The sequence below is a fragment of the Aptenodytes patagonicus genome, chromosome 2, assembly GCF_965638725.1.
Source record: "Aptenodytes patagonicus chromosome 2, bAptPat1.pri.cur, whole genome shotgun sequence".
Classification (NCBI taxonomy): domain Eukaryota; kingdom Metazoa; phylum Chordata; class Aves; order Sphenisciformes; family Spheniscidae; genus Aptenodytes; species Aptenodytes patagonicus.
The window spans coordinates 150,163,905-150,180,802 of record NC_134950.1 but is presented as its reverse complement, the minus strand read 5'-3'; the positions used below and the strand labels follow the sequence as shown (position 1 = coordinate 150,180,802).

Below are 16,898 nucleotides of genomic sequence, written 5' to 3'. Positions count from 1 at the left end.
CTTTATTTTACAATAACTATATTTTACAACTATTGATAAATGAATCCCACTGAATTAAGCAGGATATTGTCCAAGTATACATGGCTGGACAATAAGTCTTGCAGATTCACAAGTGTTGACTCAGTACCCAAACAGCTATTTCATAAAATAATTTTATTAGAATTTCAAAGAGCTACTTAAAAGCATGTTAGTTTCAACAAGTCTTTAGCAAGTTATGTATTCTATTTCTCTTTTGAAGGAGAGACAAAGAAATGAAAGTAATGTTGCTATTCAATCTTTCCAGACTTACATAGACTGTTTGTCCATAGCAGGAACATACCTGTTGGAGGCAGCGTTGTGGGTTCTGCTGGTAAAAACTCCTGGGATGGTAAGCAATCCCTGGAAAACGTGAGGTCATCAAGTGCTATGCCATCTTTGGGACCTTTTCCAGCTATCCCTTCAAAGACAACTTGGAAATCTTCATCTCCATCTCCAGCCAGGATCAGTGCCTTGCGCTGCCAGAAATTCCCCTGGTTTCCAGTAAGATTAAGGAGAATTTTTTCATGTTTTGCCATAGTCCTCTGGTAGACAATCAATGATCCAATGTGAGCTCCATACATATGGTAATAGAAAAGTATCTGTAAGCAAGAACAATAGCATCAAGTATACAATAGGTGACTTCAGACACATTCTGCTATTGTATTTAACCTAATTATTAAATTGAGCATCATTAGTAGCATTCAGAATAGCCCTTAATTTTACTGATTCAAAAACAATTTAATTAAAACGCACACAAAAAGACTCACTAGTGAAAATTTTTTAACTATTCCATAAGCCAAACTTTGAAGACAGCATTACAATACTATGACAGCTTGCATCCCTTTGAATAACTCTTGCATGTAAATGTAAAAGAATGAAAATACTTGATAAGGAAACAGAGGAATGGAGCAGTGCCATCTACAATATGGGAAGTAACTTCAGTTTACTGAACACTTTTCTGGTTATAAATGTGTTTGTGCTAGATTATAGAATGTGTAATTAGAACATAGTCTTCTCTAATATGGGAGCAAAACTTCTACATGGACTGCAGAAATGCAAAAAAATAGTTAAAATAAAACATAAGAGGTCCTTGGATTAGAAAACAATGATTTTTTTTTTTTTTTAGTAAAAATGGAGAAAACAAATTATGAAGTTCAAAAGTAAGATCAAGTACATACAGAACATAAAAAAATTATCACTGTGAAGAGTCATCACCATTAACTGCTCTCTCAGTTATTTTCAGTTCAAGAGCAACAAAGGAATACTTGTATTTGACCAATTTAACATTTAATCTAGTTCAATATCTTGTTTCTGACAAAGATCAGAATATTTCCAAGTATGATGTAGGACCCTGAAAGAAGGCAATTCATGCGATAATATGCGAGAGCATGTCTATAGCTCAAATTTCTTTCTAGTTTAATGCATAGCACAAGCCCTAAAGAAAGAATAAAAACTCTTTTTTATTATAGATATAAAAACATAATATTATAATGAATATTATGATACCCATGTAAATGTAAAGTCATGTCCCTTTGTGTTACCTGGTGCTATGGGATTTCATAGTCTATTGCATTGCATAAATATACTATTTTTTTAAAAACCCCCACATTTCTATTTAATTGATTTTCTCTAATTATTGATTAGTAAAGCCACCAGGGGCTTTGTGTTATAATTCTTTTGAAAGTTTTATTGTGTTCACTTTCAGAATGTCTCCTGTGCAATGAAGTAGTCAAATATAATTTTTATAAGTCAGTTTTCTTGTATGGAAATATTTCTGTTCATCTGCCCATTTCCTGTCCTGCAACTACTCTGTTTCTCTTAAAATCCTTCTTTAAATGAGGTTTGTCTATTCAATATATGTGTATATCTTTAAATTGTATAATGATTTTCACATTTTTAGGATTAACCTCTATTTCTTTTTACTACTACTGAATTTTGTTTGATTTTGATTGTCATTAAATTCTGAGCAGATATTTTCATAGAGCTACCCACTACACTGCTCCTGATTGGCTACAGTTCTTTTCAAAACTATTAGACTGTATTTTGTATGTTTGTCTTTATTTTATGATCACTGAATTAATATCCCCCCCCACCCCTGCCCCCTGGCATTACATTCTGGACTTCACATTTATTTGCAATATCCTTATATCGATTATACTGAATAATTGCATATATTGGAGTCAACATATTGGTCTTCTGTTCTATTACATCATTTCTAGATATATCATATAGTAGTAATGTCATCCTGATAACAGCTACGCACAAATTTAATTTTAAGCATACTGAAATAAAATTGGAAAGGTTACAATGCACAGACTTAGACCACTCTGCATTTGTTCACACTTCCTTTCAACTCTAATAACTCACAGAATGGAGTAAAATAGTTTAAGGGACTGTCTGATCTGTTAGGATGAAGTTCGGGGTCTTAATTGAGAGAGCAATTTCTTCATGTGTTGGTTTTGGCTGGGGTAGAGTTAATTTTCTTCATAGTAGCTCGTATGGGGCTGTGTTTTGGATTTGTGCTGGAAACAGGGTTGATAACACAGGGATGTTTTCGTTACTGCTGAGCAGTGCTGACACAGAGTCAAGGCTTTTCCTGCTTCTCACACCACCCCACCAGCGAGTAGGCTGGGGGTGCACAAGAAGCTGGGAGGGGACACAGCCAGGACAGCTGACCCCAACTGACCAAAGGGATATTCCACACCATATGATGTCATGCTCAGCATAGAAAGCTGGGGGAAGAAGAAGGAAGGGGGGGATGTTCAGAGTGATGGCATTTGTCTTCCCAAGTCACCGTTACGCGTGACGGAGCCCTGCTTTCCTGGAGATGGCTGAACACCTGCCTGCCGATGGGAAGGAGTGAATGAATTCCTTGTTTTGCTTTGGTTGTGTGCACGGCTTCTGCTTTACCTGTTAAACTATCTTTATCTCAACCCATGAGTTTTCTCACTTTTACTCTTCTGATTCTCTCCCCCATCCCACCACGGGGGAGTGAGCGAGCGGCTGGGTGGTGCTTAGTTGGTGGCTGGGGTTAAACCACAGCACTTCATCTCAAATCAAATGTTGAAATAACTTTATATACTAATACCTCCTTTTTCTCTTCACTAGGTCTTTTTTTTTTTTTCCAGATCACTTCTTCAGTTCTGGAAATCCATTCCCAAATTTACCCTGAAAATGTTAAGCCATTCCTGCCTTGCTAATCTTCTAAAGTCTTTAGAAATTTTCCTTTGCTAATTTTCCAAAGGCTAAAAGTACCACTTTCCCTCCCACAGCAGCTCCATTTATGCATAATATTCCTCTCCATGTAAATAATATATAGAGATATTTCATTAGCTCTATTTCTAACTACTATTTTAAAATTATTACTAATTTTATTTGTAATTAGAATTATTGGGAACTATTAATGTTTAAAATTACATTTTGTGTTTCACACTGATGTTAGAAACAGAGATACCACTCATTTTTTGCCTTGACACTTAAAGACTGTGAATATTTGGAAAAATACCATTTCAAAGTAATGCATAGTTCATCTTTCTGGAAAATTCACTTTTTCCCCATGTTGTTCCTGTAGCAGATTCTGATAGATGTGTTCTGAAAGATGTCTTATGAAACTACAAGTTACCATTTTAGCAGACTATAAAAGATGTATCAAAACTAGAAAACATTTTAATCCGGGTTTGCAGAGAACTGTTCAAGCTCAAATCACTACAATGTGATGTAGTGTTTTGGAAAAGAAAGGCTTACTTTTCTCCATGCTCTAGAAGAGAGTCGGTGACAAAGCCTTCCGTCATGCATCCTTCCATTTGCAGTTGTACTCTTTGAAAGCCAATTGTTACTGTATTTATACACATTTTCTCCAGAAAATCACAAACCATTACATAGTTGTATGCTACTTAGGGCGAGTGTCACATAAGACATATCCTAAATCAGACACCGCATTCACTGTCAACTTCATCTGAATCTCCCAGAGTACTTACTTACTTACTTACAGAAGTCATTCTTCTCCCGCAACAAGATACATGTTTTCTTATGATTTCAAGGAAATAAGATCAGGCCCTGAGTCTTCTACAACCTGCTTGATTTTTCTAAAGAAATATTTCAGTGAACATCTTTATTCATTTTAAGAGTATCATCTTGGCACAATCTAGAAATCAAATTCTGCATTCCTGCTAGTACCACACCCCCACATACCTTGCAGTTTTTATTCCTTCTGCTTAGGACAGGACTAGAAATCCTAGCTTTCTGTCCTGGCAGCTGAAGAAATGAACTCTTTATAAAAATATAATGACCAGATGGCTCTTGCAATGTATGATCGGTAGCTGGTCCAGTGCCCATTTTCGTAGTACTGCTAGTTCTGAGGTTCCAGTCAAAATCACCATTTTCATCTTTCTTCCATCCACAAAGATCAAACTCAAAATTGCAATGCCCAATAGATGTACCTGAAAGACATTTGCACACACATGAAAAGAGATTTTTTTTCAAGAGGTTAATTAGGTACATATACTACAACCTAGTACTCAAATCCATTAAAAAAAAAAAGATTCAATATAAAAAATAATATCCATGTATCTTATTAAACAGAGCATTTTTAATGTCCTAGGATATAGTAATAGGATAGGATAAAACTGCATATATATGAGCACTGGTGAAGCTGCACCTCGAATACTGTGTTCAGTTTTGGGCCCCTCACTACAAGAAGGACATTGAGGTGCTGGAGCGTGTCCAGAGAAGGGCAACGAGGCTGGTGAGGGGTCTGGAGAACAAGTCTGATGAGGAGCGGCTGAGGGAACTGGGGTTGTTTAGCCTGGAGAAAAGGAGGCTGAGGGGAGACCTCATCGCTCTCTACAACTCCCTGAAAGGAGGTTGTAGCGAGGTGGGTGTCAGTCTCTTCTCCCAAGTAACAAGCGATAGGACGAGAGGAAACGGCCTCAAGTTGTGCCAGGGGAGGTTTAGATTGGATGTAAGGAAAAATTTCTTTGCTGAAAGAGTGGTTAAACATTGGACCAGGCTGCCCAGGGAAGTGGCTGAGTCCCCATCCCTGGAGGTATTTAAAAGACGTGTAGATGAGGCACTTAGGGACATGGTTTAATGGGCATGGTGGTGCTGGGTTGATGGTTAGACTCGATGATCTTAGAGGTCTTTTCCAACCTTAACGATTCTATGATTCTATGAGGTAGGTCTCTGTGTTCTCGTTATTATAGTCAACAGAGTCCTTGGTATAAAAGTAACGAAACATAGCAATCTGTTTTAGGTCAATCTGAATAGCTCTTTAGGGTCTTACAGGCAGAGGTCAATTGGTGCCCTCCACAGGGCATCCAAGACGTCTGCAGAAAACTAGCTTCTTTTTGGAGGAACATGTTAAGGTCAGGTGAAAACTATAAGAAATGCCTATATTTAGGGAAAAGAAACCCATCCAAATGAATGTATTGAGCACCGTAAAGACACAGCCTCCATACAGACACATATAGGTAAAACATAAATGTAGGTGTGCTAACTTTGAGCTGAATCACACCCATAGTTAGTTTACATTTGCATGTTTCCAGAAGAGTTCACACATGTATTTTCTTAGCCAATATGCAAACATAGGTGATTATCTACATTTCTCCTTAAATTGTATTTAACGCCTAGAAAAAGAGAAAGCTGTCATAATTTTAGTATATTTTTATATGAAACAACATGCATGCTCTTTATCGACTTTCCAATTTTGAATGTCAAAACAGCCAGTATGGTGAGTCAACTGTCCACGTAAACTAAGGTTAAGCCAATTGTACCACTCCAGAAGTTTAAACTGTGTATATTTTTTTCATCTATGCATCTATAACTTCATTATAATGATTATCAAGTAAGACTAAACTTGCTGAAATAAGCTGGAATTTCAGCAGAGCCTTCAAATACTTTCGACTGTGCCCTGAATATTCTTGCTATTATTGCTGGAAAGGAAAGTGCTTTGAAGATAAATTTGGAAACCGTATGGATCATTTGGTCTGACAATATAAGAAATGACAAAAGCTCTCTTATAAAATGTAAACAGAACCTGAGCCTCTTCGGGGGTCTGATAAAGTGCAGCCACTTAAAAGCAGCTTTATTTAATTGGCAGCTGGTCAGAAGCCTCGGTAATGAGGCCAAGGAGCTAAAATCTGTGGAGTTTACATATGGACCAAAACAGTACAGACAGCTACCTCTAAAATTTCAGGCTAAAATCAGATGAAAGATTTCTTCCTTGTATTTTTCTTTGTGGAGGTCATAAGGGTGAAAAAGAAGCTAGAAACTTTTTCTTAAAAATAGGGACTATTTAGCAAAAATAACTTCACTGTCTTTTACCTTTGTCTGCAAATATGATGCCATCTGAAATAACAATTAAAAAAAACCCAAATGTGATGTGCTAAAGGATATGATTATCATTTGTGCAAAACATAGATTGTAGTTTACTTCAACTGAATGTAACTGCCCATAAAATTTGTCACTCCTCATCTTTTGCCATATGATCATTCAGTTACTTAATATTTCAGGATCCTAGTTAATGACATTCCTTCAATTACTTAGAAATTCCATCTCAAGTCAATAAAATTCATGCATGCAACTGACCATTGTATTTTAAAGGCATGTTTTCAAGAATCATGACCTTAAGGCACGAACACTGAACATCCCTGCTAATGCTGTATATATTGTGTGTTACCTAATCTAAATTTAGATGTCCTTGTAGGATCTCTATAGTCAACAAATTAAAATACTCACATCTATAGGACAATTTATCTAATCTAACTCAATCGATTTTAAATTACATGAACTTCAGCCTGGACGTGAGTCACTGCACTGATGAAAAAGAGAACTTGGGGAGCCTGCTTAGAAGCTCAAGTTACAGCAGGTGGTTGTGCACTTGCGTATTAAATCTTTGGTAGTAGACACTTCTGTGAAGAACTGTGAACTCTTAGTAATAAAGTACAAAAGCAAAGCTAATCCTTTTGTCTGTGGAGCAGTGACACAGGGCTGCTGAATTAGTCTACCGGATAAGAGCTTAATAATTTAAGAAAAACACTTAACAGTGGGTATAAGAATCATAATATCACAAAAGATCTAATGAATCTTTGTAATAAACTAAGTAATTAAATGGAGCAAAATTTAAACTATTTCAAGTCATATTATTCCCAACAGCTATGCCTAGATGAACAAGAAGTACAGAGCTACAGGAGCAGATCTGTAGAGCAAAACACCTGATGCTGAGGATCTGATGACATTTAGGGGGGCAGCAGAAGAAAGACAACTGAGGTGGTATAGACTGATCCTGTTGGCTGAATGACCACTAGTGGTTAGAATACATTTGATGCCCTCCTGGAACTCGTCTTTCAATTTATTTTCTAATGAAAGGAGCCTAGTTCATACGCTTGAGCACACTCTACAATGCAAACCAAATCACAATAAATAGCAATAACTGAGAGATTTGCTTCAGAAGCACACTGATGAGCTAAACCAAACATTAACCAAGCTCAGACAAAACCAAACATCTACAAAGTACAGCTGCCTGCACTGACACTGATCCATATTTCAGACTGGAAAAACACCTCTGCCCCACAGCCTTTTTCAAATTTAATTTTCTAGATCTCATAAAACACCATTTCTACCTCAGGGAGGCATGCCCAACTCAATCTAACCAGAGCTGCCTCAGAGACCTTCCTCTGATCCACTGACAACCTCAAGCAGCATAAGGCAAATCTCAGCAGTTTCTGAACAATGTTGAAGGAGTGCTACCACCTATTACCACTCCAGCACTGTTGTGATTTATTTTGTTCTTATATATTTGTAGTAAGAAAATAGAACTAGTGACATTACACTTAAAGAAAACTCTGAGCATGGATCACTCATTCAGTATCTAATGGAATAATTTCTAAACATTTGACGAATCAGTATATCTGTTAAAATGTGTACTTGACATTTTATGGCACTGACGTCATGCAACTCGCTAAAAAGAGCACTCTACAAAGCAAACAAAACCAAGACACAGATCTCTCAATAGTAATTTAACAGATTTATGAAGCATAGTTTATATCTCAGCAGCACTGGCTTTGTCTAGACATTGCTGACTAGACTTGTTGAGTATCGTTGTGTGATATAGTCCTATTAACATTCTGGAGTTTCAGGAATATAACAGAGATTAGGGACTAGTTTCTTTCAACATGGTGCAGAAAGTTTTCATTAGCTAAGATATGATGACTCTTTGTGCACATAGCAAACCACATCTACAGTTAGAGCTAGCAATCCAGGAAGACCTACTGCTGAAAGGTACTTTGGAGATGTCTGGAAGTTGCACAGTTTTCATGTTTTTTAAACACAATTGCCATGCCTGGGCTAAACTGCCCATTTCTTATTTCCTGTGCTTTGATCTATCATGCTTTGCCCTACTAAAACCTTCCCCAGGCTTCTGAGTTTGAGGTTTTCAAGCTACCATTCTATGGTTCAGCAGTGAGGAAACAACTCTTCTCTGATGGCTGCAAGGAATCAAAAAAAAACTTCACAAAGAGTGGAAATATGTGTTTCTTATCATTCCTATCTTCTTCTTTGGAGGCAGCCTGCCTCATGAAAAAGCTGGGAAAACAGAACTAGCATTTTTCTGTTAGGTATATTTTCAGCAAGTGTTATATTATGTATTTCTACTTTATTAAATACATAAGGCAGAGACAGCACCAATAAAAGAAACTCCAAATTCTCCAGCACATAGTGGAAATTTAAAGCAGCATACCCATTTCAAAACTGAAAAAATAAAAGGAAAAAAAGGAAAGCAAAAATTAGTCTAATTCCTGACACTGTTATTGAAAATGCTATTGAATAAAGCACTCCCAGACCTAACAAAGAAAGGCATAATTGGTCACCAAGCATTTTACAGCACAATTAGACACTATGAAATAGGATTAATTTTTTATCCAAGGCAAAATCCATGTCGATATAGAAGTTTCACCCCAGTAATGACCCCTGTGCTCTTAAAGCTCTGTAACACTTCATTGAAAAGCTTCCTGTTAAAATTCAGTTAGGAAAGTTCTTTTCTTAATTTTTTTTTTAAGATTTTTTTACTTTTTTTTAACTTAAAAATAATAAGTTAAAAAAAAGCACTTTACAGGACAGCATTTTCTTTGTGGCACTGTTTCAGTTAATCTCTTTTCTAATGGGGAATCAGAATGAAATACTTACTTTAGGGGGTTGCAAAATTAAATCCCATCAGCCTGTTTGAACCATCTTGCCCCTAATACTTCAGTCTTTACTTGACTGATGGTGTTTCATGGGAAATACAGACAATCCGGAAAACTCAAAAAAGTCACAGTTAAACAGCTTTTAAATATTTCAGAAAAGAACAGCCAAAATATGAGAATCTCTTTCAACAGAGTAATTCCAACTTGATATACTCCTCATTTTTAGTTGCAGAAGATCTGAACTGGTCCCCATATGGTTTAGTGTCATACTATTCCTGGTTTGGAAATCACTGAGAAGTTTAATAGCATGAAAATAATTTGCAAAACACAGTCCTTTTGCCGTATACCTTAGCTTCATAGGATATCAGCATACCTATGCTTCATGGAATTGTATTCACTGATAATTTGATAAACTGTATTCATAATCTCAGTAAAAATGAGGTAACTGTTCATACGGTACCAAACAATGCAGATTTGATTGTGTGAGCATTTCCCACAATTGTACTAGAAAAAAGAAAGTGTTAGTACTATATATTGTGATCCATTTCTCCAGAGGAGAACCCATTTGATATGAAACATCATTCTTTGAATCTGATACTACAGATGCTGTTTCTTGATATCTCTCGTAAAACCAAAATTGTACAGTATTCATATTAAAACAATTTGTTAAGAGACCTGACAATCCTTGAAATATCAAAGGAGGTAGGTACCTCATATCCCAAAGGTATTAGGCTTGAAGTATTTTTTTCAGCCTTAATACATTCTTTTCATATGGAAAGCAGGAGATTTTTATTCTGCTTTTAAAGACAGCTGCTTTCTGAGTTATTTTAAGAAATTCACTAACAGCTCTTTTTATTTTCTATCATATGATTTTAAATTAAATAGTAGTAATTTAAAATCCTTAAAAGCCAAGGAATAGAATTAAATTATTACCTTCTTTTTTGCTTTCTTAGCTGATGAGCTGCCAAAAGTATTCAAGTAATAACAATTCACAGCAGGCACAGTTATTTATTATAATTATATTAAAAAAACTACCATACTTACTACAAATAGTAGGGCTCTCATCTGAGTTATCTGCACAGTCATTTACAAAATCACACAGATTATCCTTTGGGATGCAGTACTTGTTGGCACATGTGAATTCCTCTGATGTGCAAGGTCTGCCTGGGATGAGCAAGGGGGAACAATCTTCAAAGGTAATATCATCCACTGCCACGTCTCCCATGTAACTGACACCACGTTTTGCCCTGAAAACAACCTAATAAAAATTACAGAGCTATTACAGCAAGATACTGTTAAGATATATAAAAGCTTATACATGCAACATGAATAGAACAGAGACTATGATGTCCTTGCAAATCTTGGAAGTGGTCAGTTCTTACTGTCAAAGCACAGTCCCATGAAAGCTTGTACTACTGTTTGTACACATCTGTCACTATAGTTATTGGAGGACCATCTTCTAACATCAACAAAGTACAAAAAAAAGGGAAAGAAAATGAGCAACACAAACAGATACCAGTCCCCACTCGTCCTGAATTAATAACAAGGGTTCCACCTACTTCTTCAAAGTAAGCATGAAAAACACTAGTCTGAGTCATCCATCAGTTACTCCCATGAATGTAAAAAGAATGTTAAAGTTTCATTAAAAGCCATCCAAGACAGAAGTACCAGGGAATGTAACATGTTTTTACATATGTTCCCGGCTGTCTCTGTTTTTTTTATAAGGATACAACTAAGCATGGCATACCCATGACTAAGTATCTCTAAGAGGCTTAGGAATCAGCTCATATTTCAAAGCGAACATCATGCTCAAGACTCTTTTTTCAAAAACCAGATGTAATACTACCACACACTAAGGAGAATGAAGTGGAATAGTTCAACCTGAGTTGGATTCAAGAATAGAATGGATTCTCTGTCTTAAAAATGGATATCAGTCTGAGACTGAAGGGGAGTGAGAAATCTCCAAAAATTTGTGTCCAGCTCAGATAACCAATCAGGCAGGCAAAAAGATGATTGTTGCTATTCAGAAGGGGACGTACAGTATGTGTATAGGGCAAAAAAAGGAAATGAGGAGGTGAAAAATGCCTAATATAAAAGTACCTAAAGCCAGCTGTCTAGGAAACACATAATATAGAAATACACACCTGAAAATTTGAACGAATTCCTAAGAACACTTCTGCTCTGTTCCACTGGGGACCTTGGCTGCCACTTTGAGTCCACAGTTTAGAAGTCCTGTTACCTGTTTTACAGAGTACCTAAAAAGGAAATAATTCTAGGTCACAAAAAATCTTTCCATTACCAACTCACTTTAGGTCCCTTAATTGTATACAAGTATACAAGAGTATCTTGTACAACTTATTGTTGTACCACCATTAAATATCATAGAATCATAGAATCATAGAATATCTGGGGTTGGAAGGGACCCAAAAGGATCATCAAGTCCAACTCCCTTCTCCTTGCAGGACTACCTAAAACTAAACCATGTGACTAAGAGCGTCGTCCAGATGCTCCATGAAATTGGCTTGGTGCTGTGACCACTTCCCTGGGGAGCCTGTTCCAGTAACTGACCACCCTCTCAGTGAAGAACCTTTTCCTAATGTCCTATCTGATGCAAAGGGATTGGCCACTGTAAAAGACTATTCTAAGAAAATAATGCTTTAAGGTTTTATGATTTTCTCATAAATGTACTCAGTCCACAGACTAACTTATCCCATTAGTTTATCTGGAGTGGCTAGCCACAAATAAAAATTGCTCATTAATGGGATGGGATCCATGTGTAAAACATGGAAACGGCATTAGCAACAAGAGTTACTGAAAAATATATTAGTTCATGGATCCGTTAAGTTGCTCCATTCTGGGGTAGATTTTCTTGCCCTGATTGCTATGAAATGTTTTTTCCTCTGCAAATAAGATGTTTTTTTCTTCTAAAGACCAAATTTCATCTGTTTGGGCAATGGAAGACTCGTAAATACCCTTACCCCTGTAAATAGTCATTGAATTGGGGAAAGCTGACACTTATTGACATGAGCACAAAGTCCTAAATATGCTTTGCTCCAACCTCTTGTGCATCCAAATTCAAATGACCTGACAGTAACAACAAGATGGGTGTTTGATGAAGTGTGTCAAGATGTGTCTCCAACCAGTACTCACAGACCTAAACATCAGTTCACCAGTTGCCTGAACCACTTCTACTTTCAAGGATTTATTGCTACTGTGTGTAATCTTCTTAGGGCAGTCCAGGCATTTTTCATCTTAATGAAAAAAATATTTTTTTTTTTTTTTACATTTATGCAATCCCATGAGTGTATATGATATTGCATAACAGGTAAGTTCTGCCAAGCAAACAGCAGATCCTCACACTGAAGAGCTTTCATTCCAGGGGAACAAAAGAAACAGGTGTAATATTTTAAATTGAATAGAAAAACAAAGTGACACCTGGCTTTATAGACAAGAAGAACTGCCCAAAGAAGACAGGAATTCTAAGGGAAAAAAAATAAGTTGGAGAGAAAAAGGGATTACAGATACTATTTGAGAGAATAAATGGTGCTGAATAAGAAAAGGTTTTTCTTACACTCACGTGCAAACTATACATCTATATGAATATAGATATGTGTGACTATATAGACACATACACACACGCTTTTACATACACTGTAAATTACCTACTAAATTATAAATCCAAGTCCTTCATCAGAAATTAATATTTTCTATCATATCACACTAAAGGTGATAATTTTAGATTTCATATGGCTATAAATTTATGTGCTATTAAAATCCAAGACTTCCCTGTACCCTAATGCACTTTGAAGCCCTATTCATTTTGATTACATTGCAAGTTATTGAAAAAGCACATCTAATACTTTGGTAGAGTTACCCATGCCAAGTCAGAGGGCAGAAACCAGACAAAAACGGTTCCAACAAATATTCAAACCGAGGTTGTACAACAAAGTGACAGCTAACCAATATTTAAGAAAGTCATAGAAACATAAAAAGACAGCCATTCATGCAAACAGCAGGAAAGTCTTCAGCATGTCCTACATGACATTTGACGGCATGGATGCAAACTATCATGCAAAAATCCAAACTTGTGAATTAAATAAAAATGTGGTAGTCTTGGGGGAAGAGATGGATAAAAGGCCTTTAGTGATTTTTAAGAACAGAAAAAATTCACATTCACACAATACTGAGAACCTTTAGAAGAAAATAATGAGACATTACCTAAATATTCTGAGTTATTCCTACATTCATTATTAATTGCTTAATTAATCAATTGAAACCAGGTAATTATTTACAATGTTTAAAATGCAAAGGTTTTGTGATTTTCCTTTGGTACATCTTAAAATCAATTAAGTTGGGGGGGTGGGGATCAGTTAAGGAATAGAGGGAAATTGTAGCCTCCTGTGTTGAAACTGTGAAAAAAAAAATCTATATACATTTGCCTTTTGTGGTGGTAATACTGGGCATGGCTCCATAGAATTTGCTGTTAATCTCTACAAAACACTCTGCGGACCTGATTCCAACTAATGTGGGTTCCTACACTGTAAAGAAGCCTTGGACTCCAGAGTAAATGCAAATGTATTTGCATTTGTAAATGAAGTCTCAAAGCAAATTGATCTCTCCCGAGTCTTAAAACTGAGGACAAACCATCTTTATACTCTGATTTCCCACTAATTCTGATGAATTAAAATGTGACTACTTGCCAAGCAGCCTAGCAAGTTCTTTACTTACTTGGGAGAAATTCAGCGATATTTTTTAAAGTTGTTTAAGAAAAACTCAAGAAAACACAGAACATGCTTCCTCTGAATATCTAGCAAGTCACATGCATAGGGTGAAGGACACCACATCTCAGATTTCAGTTCTAATGTCAACATGTATTTTAATTTCATCTTCAAAACAGTTGAATTCTGCCAGCTTTTTATTATAATTTGTTATTCATAGTAACCAAACTAGTGAGAATTTATTTGTGCAATTAAATCCACATGCACTGGCCACACCCAGTTTGATACTGAGTGCACAGGTGACTAGGCAACTTATCCTGAGTATTTTTTTTTTTTTCAATCCATTTCTGATGCTGTAGTTATCATGTAACATTCATGGGAAATCCCACTATAGTTACTCAGATGTGTGACAAAAAAATTGTTGAGGACAATTTTGCTCTTTTATTCATTCACTTTGCAGTGACTCATTTGATCTACAAGCTGCTGAACGAGTTACATTTCCTTTACAGAAGTGTTTTTGTTTTAACTGGAGTGAAGAAAAGGGTATGGTTAAGAAACTTTGTTACTGTTATATCCTAGAAATAGTTCAATGCTGCTTACATTAATATAATTAACCTCTGAAAGATATATGTTAAACTTGCCGAGGAATAAGTTGTTTCTACAAAGTTTTACAGCAAATTTTAATACAATTACTTCTTTTTTTCATGCTCCCACATTCAGCTGAAGACTTTGATGTCCAAATATCTACGGATGCTTTCCAGTGTCAAAGCGTATTGTACAGTACAAAGCTTTTTCTCATATGGAAGTTCCAACCACGGTATGTCTATAAAGGTCACAATTTTTGATTGTTGTAGAAAGTTACATTTTCCCCAGCTTACTCAAGCTAATACTTCCTTCAGATCATAACATATTGAGAGCAGTGGAGTGTTAGTAATTATTCATTTTCATTTATTAGCAGCCTAGGTTTTAATGAAACTAAATGACAAGGCATGAATTTTCTCACAGGAATTTCGGGCAGTAAAAAAAAAAAAAAAAAACAACCCAAAACAAAGAACATCTCCATACCTCCAGAGAACCTATTGTTGAACCATTCATGTGGTTCCAGAATACGATTTTGCATTTGGGCCCCGTAAGGGAGATGACTGGGGTAGCAATGTCAACTGTGTGACCAAATTCTCCATTCGAGCTGTCTGCAAACAGATACCAGCCTTCTTCAGTACACCTGCTCAGAGAGAAAGGTTTTTTCTTTATTAAAACAAAACATTTAATCATAATTAAGTTCTAGTTAAAGTTAAAATGGTAATATTCCCTTATACAGATAGAGCATCTTCTGTCTGGGTATCTGGGTACCTTTTAGTTTATCAGCGTGTAGCCAGAATCCCAAAAAGCCCTTGAAAAGGGAGCTAGTATTTTTATATCAGATTGGCAAAACAGAATACAGAGCTGAAGTCAGCCTTTACCCACAGGGCCGTATAGATGAGGGCTGGAAGGCCGCTGGGTTTCACCCCCACCCTCTTTCCTCAGGGAAATCAGAGGGTTTGATCCCAGCTTGAAGTCAAGAAAATCCAAGATACTGGGTGAAATTCTTTCTCCTGAGCTGCTGGGAAAGATGAGGCTGGCTTTGCAGTAAGCATCAGACTCCAAGTGTACAGAGAGATCAGAAGTGCAGTTTTAGTGTTTTGGATATCTAAGATTTGGCTCCTAAACCCCTTGCTTTTCAAATTAAAAGGAGCTGTTGACCAAAGATAAGATTCTGTTTTCTTCATTGGAGCTGCTACATGCTCAGTGCTTCTCAAAAGAAAGAATCTTTCCAACAAGGGCTTACAAACCTGACCATGGGACATATGTTTTTAAAAAAGTTGTGGTATTAGGTTTTCCTCACTTTTCAGTTTTTCTGTTTGGTCAAGCTCTGAACAACTGCTCCGTAAAGTTGCACCACTGCAACTGTGAGAAGGCAGTGATCATGCCCAGCAAGCACTGCCGAGAGAAACGCAGGATGCCCAGAAGGTGTTTACAGACTGAAAGTCCTGCCGAACGGGAAGAGTCAGGCATTCGATGGTACAGATTCAAGAACTTTTTTTTCTTCATCAGCCCTCTGTAAGTTTTTATACTTAGAGCAGTCTAAAGGACTAAAAGACTTCGGTGCCTGTGGTAAGAGCTCAGTTTGATGCAGTCTTCGCTGCAGTAGCCCTGCGGTATTAAACAAATGTTAGATACTTTTTCAATAATCTAGTGAAGTTTCTTTGAAATCTTGTAAGAAAATTCTTTCTTTAAAACATGTTATAAGATTTAAAAAAATAACTTTACTATTTACCTAGACACAATTTACCTCAGATTGCTATGCCTGTATTGAACTCAACATGTACTGATCTGTGTGATAAAATAACCATGAATTTAGCAAAACAGGTTTATCACTGCAAAGTTACAACAAAACTAATAGATTACGTTTACTCTATAGACTAATTTACACTCAATAATCATAAAATACTTCAGCATATGTTAATTAATGCCTGTCATGTACTCTGGAGGTCAAGGAGAGACTGAATTCCACCGTATATTCAGTCACTTTAAGAACAGCATGTTCTATCTACTATAGTACATAATATAAAGTAGGCTAGAAACAGGCAAATTTTATCTCTGTACTCACTCAGCAATTTCCTCCGAGGTTCTGAAGTCCTTTAATTAATTCACTCATCCTTAGAATCACATATGCAGTAACTTGTTTCTAATATGACCAGTGACAGATTGATAGACTGCAAACAGCCTGATCTTCCTTTTGCCCAGGGCAAAGAATTCCAGTAATAGCCATTGACACAAAACAGCCCTTCAAAACTCCTTGCAAATCAGTGGCTGGTTCATTGCTTGTTACACAGAGTACTGCTTCTGCCTCCCCCAGTGTCACACCAGAAAAAAAAAAAGGATTAAAAAGTCAACTGGTATAGCCATGGGAAACTACAGAAAATATTTTGGTAGGTGAAAATAA

At 36.4% G+C, this 16,898-nt stretch overlaps 1 protein-coding gene across 1 annotated transcript in view; it reads right to left on the bottom strand.

Moving 5' to 3' along the window:
- Window positions 1-16,898, bottom strand: part of MALRD1 (MAM and LDL receptor class A domain containing 1) — a 295,081-nt gene that overhangs the window by 166,702 nt on the left and 111,481 nt on the right. Inside the window, exons 21-25 of the mRNA XM_076332119.1 lie at window positions 14,981-15,137; window positions 11,342-11,452; window positions 10,242-10,455; window positions 4,210-4,457; window positions 320-617 (exon numbers count right to left, since the gene is read on the bottom strand). Coding sequence (XP_076188234.1) covers window positions 320-617; window positions 4,210-4,457; window positions 10,242-10,455; window positions 11,342-11,452; window positions 14,981-15,137 — 1,028 coding nt within the window. The remainder of the gene's footprint in view (window positions 1-319; window positions 618-4,209; window positions 4,458-10,241; window positions 10,456-11,341; window positions 11,453-14,980; window positions 15,138-16,898) is intronic.